The sequence below is a fragment of the Fusarium phalaenopsidis genome, assembly GCF_050370095.1.
Source record: "Fusarium phalaenopsidis strain FUZ10S chromosome Unknown contig_32292, whole genome shotgun sequence".
NCBI classification, from domain to species: domain Eukaryota; kingdom Fungi; phylum Ascomycota; class Sordariomycetes; order Hypocreales; family Nectriaceae; genus Fusarium; species Fusarium phalaenopsidis.
This window is the reverse complement of record NW_028145410.1, coordinates 190,105-196,782: the sequence shown is the minus strand read 5'-3', so window position 1 is coordinate 196,782 and position 6,678 is coordinate 190,105. Positions and strand designations below refer to the sequence as shown.

The 6,678-nt window shown below is 52.1% G+C and overlaps 2 protein-coding genes across 2 annotated transcripts; both read left to right on the top strand.

The window, feature by feature from the left end:
* Nucleotides 1–332: 332 nt before the first annotated feature.
* LRP88_04385 (alpha-L-fucosidase) lies at nucleotides 333–2,870 on the top strand (the record flags this gene model as incomplete). Its single annotated transcript, XM_083240959.1, has 4 exons — nucleotides 333–811; nucleotides 864–1,081; nucleotides 1,134–1,566; nucleotides 1,616–2,870. 4 exons carry the CDS (start codon nucleotides 333–335, stop codon nucleotides 2,868–2,870), a joined length of 2,385 nt encoding a protein of 794 aa, XP_083102107.1.
* Nucleotides 2,871–4,276: 1,406 nt separating this feature from the next.
* LRP88_04384 (Zn(II)2Cys6 transcription factor) lies at nucleotides 4,277–6,326 on the top strand (the record flags this gene model as incomplete). Its single annotated transcript, XM_083240958.1, has 4 exons — nucleotides 4,277–4,288; nucleotides 4,408–5,320; nucleotides 5,376–5,440; nucleotides 5,490–6,326. 4 exons carry the CDS (start codon nucleotides 4,277–4,279, stop codon nucleotides 6,324–6,326), a joined length of 1,827 nt encoding a protein of 608 aa, XP_083102106.1.
* Nucleotides 6,327–6,678: the final 352 nt, after the last annotated feature.

Sequence of the window (6,678 nt, the reverse complement as noted above, 5' to 3'; positions counted from 1 at the left end):
CACCCTAAAGTAAGCGGAGTAAGCGCCTGAATTCAGGCTTGGAGTTCTACGTTACGTGATGTGTTCCGTAACGTCAAGGACCAACAAGCCATTACCGACGTGTGTGGATGATGTAATGGTAACGATGAGCACCGTTAATTGCCCGTGCCGGAATCTAGGTCTCCCGTCGGGTATTTATCCCTTCGGGTGGATTAAGTGTGGCTTGTGTATCCCAGTTTGAAATTCAGACCCGTGGCGGGCAGAAATCAGTAACTTATATAAACAATTGAGACAACCCCTCTTGACTCATATCCAAACCAAACATCTAGACCTTCGAACCGCCGACGTCTCAAATGCACCTTTCCTTTGCAACTCTAATTGCAATCGCCGGTTTGGCACTGTGCCAGCCACCACAATATGTGGGAACACGTCACCTCTGGTATGACTGGCCGGGGTGGGATTTCAACTCTGCTCTACCCATAGGAAACGGCAGGCTGGGGGCTTTGGTATTTGGTTCCCCCTCGGAAAAGATCATCCTCAACGAGAATTCTGTATGGAGTGGGCCTTTTCAGGACCGTATCAACCCTGACTCTCTCGATGCTTTTCCCAAAGTCCGCGACTATCTGAAAAAGGGCCAGCTCACGAAAGCAAATGACCTAGTCATCGACCATATGTCCTGCTCTCCGGACGTTTCGCGATCTTACAGCGTCACAAATACTCTATATCTTGATTTTGGTCACTATGAGCAAGACTGGTCAAACTATACTCGGTGGTTGGACACCGCTGAGGGAACCATGGGTGTGAGCTATGATTATGAAGGGGTCACTTATAGGTAAGTCGAAGACTACTGGCATGCTTTTGGGTTCTAACAAAAGTGTCATCAGGCGTGAATATGTTGCCAATTTTCCGGTGGGTGTTATTGCCGTTAGGCTAACAGCCAGCGAGGCGGGTAAGCTGGGTGTCAAGGTCAGCTTGTCCCGCGATCGGGGCATAGTCAACCATTCGGCTTCTACAAATCCGAACACCATAGTACTTGATGTTGGAGGATCCGATGCTGGATCGATTGCCTTTTCTTCTGCTGTGCGTGTCCAGTCAGACGGGGGTGAGTACGAGAGCCCGTGGCAAACAAGTAAGGGAGGTACTGACATAGAAAGATGTTGCGACTTCGAACGATGGGAAGTCCCTTGAGGTCACCGGAGCTAGCAGAGTGGACTTGTTCTACGATGCGGAGACAGAGTTCCAGTGGGACAGCGAGTCAAAATATAAAGCCGAGGTCAACAGAAAGTTGAGTGCCGCCGCCTCAGCTGGTTTCAACAAGCTTCAGGCCCAAGCGAAGGAAGATCACAGTAACTTGATGAATCGGTTCACACTTGACCTCGGGTCTAGTGGTGAGGCAGGTCGTTTACGCACCGATCGGCGAGTCTCCAAATACCAGGATGATCCGCGCGCGGACAACGAATTCATCACCCTGATGTTTAATTTCGGCCGTCACCTGCTGATATCTTCCTCTCGTGATACCGGTGGCCCCGGGCTCGGTGTTCCGGCAAATCTGCAAGGACTCTGGAATGATAACTACCAGCCGGCATGGTTTGTCAGCCGAATATTGTGATAAAGCAAGGGCTAACACTAGGGGCAGGGGAAGCAAGTTCACTGTCAACATCAATACCGAGATGAACTACTGGCTCGCAGAAACAACCAACCTTGTCGAGACGCTTCCGCCACTCTGGGACCTACTCGAACGCAGTCGTCAACGCGGTAAGGATGTTGCCAAGCGCATGTATGGCTGCCCTGGCTACGTTTCTCACCACAATCTCGATCTCTGGGGTGACTCTGCACCACATGACCATGGCATCAGGTGGACCATGTGGCCCATGAGCAATCTCTGGTTGACGAGCCACATGATGGAACATTACCGCTTCACCGGTGACAAGGAATTTCTGAGAAATACCGCCTGGCCTTTATTCGAAGATGCTGCTGCATTCTTTAACTGCTACATTTTCGAATATGAGGGCTACCATTCGACTGGCCCTTCCATCTCCCCCGAGAACTTCTTCTACATCCCCAGAGACATGGCTGAGGAAGGATTGGAAGGGGCGATCGACATATCACCAACCATGGATAATTCCTTGCTCTACGATTTCTTCACCAATTATGTTGAGATCGCTTCAGCTTTGGGAATATCCGGGGATGACAACAAAATGGTCACCAAAGCGCTGGATTTCCGTTCTGGGCTTCGGCCAACTGCTATTGGCCGCCACGGCCAAGTCCAGGAATGGCGAAATGACTATGCTGAAAAAGAAGAGAATCATCGTCATATATCGCATCTCTGGGACCTTTTCCCCGGGAGCGCCATGAGCCCCCTTCTCAACAAAACGCTGTCTGAAGCTGCTAGGGTATCGATCCAGCGTCGCCTTGATGCTGGCGGTGCAGGCACCGGGTGGTCGAGAGCTTGGACAGCGGCGTGCTTCGCTCGTCTGCTCGATGGCGACGCAAGCTTGGACCAAACCAGAACATTGCTCCGGTATCACCCAATGAACAATTTGCTTCATAGAATTGAGGGCAATGACTGGACTTTTCAAATTGACAGCAACTTCGGCCTCGTTGCGGTAGTTGCTGAATGGCTTGTGCAGAGTCATGCTGGAGTGGTACACCTCCTTCCGGCCCTAGGCAGCGATCTCCCCGCCGGGTCGGTCAAAGGGCTTGTTGCACGCGGCGGGTTTGTCGTCGACCTGAGCTGGGACGATGGGATGCTGTCAGAGGCCAAGATCAAGTCGACACGGGGTGGAAGGCTGGCGGTGCGTGTGTCTGACGGCAAGGCCTTCAAAGTGGATGGAAAAGAAGTCAAGGCTGTGGATACGGAGCCTGGAAAGATCTATAGAGTCACCCTCTGAGTAGACTCTACCACTTGTATAGTTAATACTTCAACCGACAAGATACTCGGTACGGGGTTGCATCTCAAACCATGGCTCGGCGGCCCGGGGTGTTGATCATGATCGCCGATAAATATATGCTATACATTGGCCCAGAAGCTATATTTCAAGTTTCTTTTGCTTGCCCGCCGCTTCTTGATATCTCCACACGTGTCTATCGAGAAGTCCCATTCATCTCATGCAACACATCCAGATAGAAGTTATCAAGTCGGGTGCGATATGTTATCATAGCCCCGACAAGCAAGACATCCAAGCGTTCGGTCGTTAGCTTCGCTGACCCGCCTGTGATAATACAGTTACTTTTCACTTCCTCCAGCGAGGGGAAATATTCCCCAAGTTCTTGAACAGGGCCTGATGATTTGGTACTCCAGATGGTCAGCTCGCCCTCGATGATCTTTGGGTCTTGGGCTGACACTATGGCCTGGTACTTCACTATGCCGATTGTTCAAGCGAAATAACCAGTAGCGATCGATACATGACAAGGATTAAGAGATAGCAAGGGAAGGTGAGGCTCTGAGAAAACAATTTCTCAGTAGATCAATTGTGGTGGTTAGGTTAGGTTAGGCAAAAGGTGTAAATGTGGGGCCAGTGACCAAAGCATGTTGGAAGGGAGAGGGGCCAGGAGCACTCAACATGCCTCGGGGATGTCGGAGCCGAGCCAGGTCTCACCACCGGTCTGCGTGAGAGCCACCCGTCACGGATCGTACTGTGCATCCAAAGGAGTTCGGGCAATTTCTGCCTAGCACGGGACGAATACGCTAGCGACTCAATGTCACTATGCTCTGCACGGAAAGGACCCAAGAGAACCGAGCCATAACACCCCCAGCGCGCAAGGGGTCCATCCATCTGATCATTTTTTCATTTCCATTTTTCACCAGGCTCCCCGTTCGATTTCCCTCCTGTTTTACCCAAATCCCAACTTCCATCTCCTCGAAAGTGATCCACATATCCAGCTCTCACGTCCTTCGACTTCGCATCCTGGAGTTGCACTCCCAGATTTTCCCTTTCAGCCAGATTACCCCACAACGAACGCACCCACCCCATCGTCATCCAAAACGTCGTCCTAGGGCCCAGATCAGGTTCTCTGGCTGGTACAATTAAGAATGATTGAATGAGCGGATGGATGGGTAATGAGTAATTAACTAGCCTCGGACATCGCAAACCGCATCATGTTACTGTACACGAGACTTGCACCACCAAAGATCCCCAAGAAGCGCTCCCGCGCAGGTACGTTTTCCGGGACGTTTGCGACGCAGAATTTGACCTTTAAACCCCCTTGCTCTTCAGTTTAGTTTGCCCGTGATTTCCTGAAGTTTTCGACCGTTCAAGAACCTGCACTGACCGTTGGAATTTATCTCCATTTCAGGATGTTGTTCCTGGTAAGTCCCTCCACCATCTGCTGTCCATGATGTCGCCAACACGCCCTCCGCAGCAAGGAAAAGGTATACCACAACCACGGCTCCAGCCTTCGCAATCGGTCCTAACACGCTCGTTATAGAGGAAGAAATGCGACGAAACCCATCCCCAGTGCGCCCTCTGCCAGAAGCACGGCTGGGAGTGTCGATACGAGCCCATCAAACCTCGGCAAAGGCGCAAGCGTGGATCCATCGCAACCCTCCCGCTCGACGCCAACTCCTCGTCCTCCGACTCAGACAGAACCCTTCAGTCACCTGATGATACCGCTCTCATTCCGCAATGGAAGCAAGAGAGACGAGGAAGTGATACACCATTCGATGCGGCGCCGATCATTACGGAGCAGAACCCTCTCTCGGGCAAGCAGATGAGCAGCCCTATAAGTAGCCTCCTGACCCGGAGCCCGACCGATCTGCCCATCGTATCCCGGATTGACTCGATCGACTTCGAATTCCCGAGCCTTGACGAGACCATTGTCTCCAACCAAGACGATGACGCCAAGGAAAGTGCTTGGCAAGACTCACTGGCTTTGGCGAATGCAATCCTCCAAAGCCCTCGAACCCCGTCGCTATCCCTCAATGCGCCTGTCTCGGTTCCCTCTCCACGATTCGAGTTCTGCTCGCCGGCATTTACCGAGTTCTCAGAGCGCACCAACAGACGCGCTCTTGTCGACCACTTTTGCAACGTGCTCTCCCATCTCATCGTTTTGCAGGAGGAGTGCGGCAACCCGTTTCAGCAGCTGATCCTTCCCTTATGCCACTACAGCCAAGTAGTTCTAAATGCAGTGTATGCCCTGGCTAGCGCGCACTTGGAGAACAGGGGCGTTGAGAATGAAGAGAAGAGTGTCTACTTCCATAACGAGTCTATTCAAGGGCTGGCGAATTTGATTGAGAAGGGAGAGGATACCAATCCCAACGAACTCCTGGCTGCAGTTATGCTGCTAGTCTACTACGACGTAGTGGGTGAAGTGTTTTTCGAGTTCGAGGTAGGCGCTGATAGTTTTGCAGTTGGTTCAGAAAAACCATTCGAATATCGTGGATAGCCACCTCAAAGGCGCCATATCAATCATGGGCAACAATCAAGCTACCACCGACCCAACCAGAGTCTTCTTGGAGCGGGTAAGTTGATCCTCTATCTTCCTCTAAACTACCACTAACATATTCCCAGATATTCCAATACTTCGACGTGATTACAGCACTTTCATTCGGTACAGCACCCCTATCGACCGCTCCTAGGTCTAGATACCTTGCCCCGCCCCCTCCTCTGGACTCGCGCGGAGCTTCGTCTCCTCTCGGAAGCGTCGACACCCTTCTTGGCATGGCTACCTCCCTCTGGCCCATCATCCACCGTCTCCTCTACCTTCTCGCCCTCAAGGACCAGCTCGACGTCGCTGTCAGATATGGAGAGCTCTCCACCGTGTTCGTTTTGCGGACCGAGTTCGAGACTACCGCCTCGGCTATTGAAACTGCCCTAAAGGAGTGGCACCCTATTTTGCCACTTGACACAACATCCACACAGGATCCACAGGATCTATCTGCGGACAAGGCGGCGGAGAGGGCTCACGTCCAGAGCATCCTCAACAACGCATTGGCCTATTACCACTCAGCTTTCGTGTGGCTGTATCGCGAAATCCACAGCTACTCTCGCGAGCACCCACTGGTCCAACGCCATACGCACGTTAGCTTGACCCATTGCGTGGGAGTAGTGAGCAATTCCGGTCCCATGGGGGCGCTCCTATGGCCACTGTTCGTTGCGGCATGTGAGGCGACAAGTCTGGGAGACCGAGAACTCGCCCGACAAGCATTCGTTACGATCGGCCGCCGACAAGGCATGCTGAATATCGAAAGGGCATGGCGTATCGTTCAAGAGGTTTGGAGACGCGCGGACAAGGCTGAGATGATGCAACATGAAGAAGGGGCGATGATGATGACATGGATGAGAAGGGGCGGTCATCTCTGGAGGAGGGTGAGTGGCGATATGGGCATGACAATCGTTTTTGGTTAAGATAAAACACATGACATCTCGAGATGAGGTGCTGGTGGACTGAAGATACCCTCACAATGTGCCAAGGGTCAAGCACTCCTCGCCTTTCGGCCGCTTGGACTTCGGCGACCAACCGATGAGGAACAAGGTTGTTAATTATCCTGAGCTCGGTGTGGGTATTGGGACGTGACGGCTTTGTTGGACCAGCTGGGGAGATTAGGACACTGGTTTCAAGTCTCGAGGGTAGGCTATCTGGACTACTAGAGCGTCCTATGACCCCTTTGAAACAGAGAGACAATGCATCGGTATCAAAAGAGGAGGGTAACCCTAGAAGGTCAGCCATCAGTAAATGTGGGATGGATGTGACAATTGC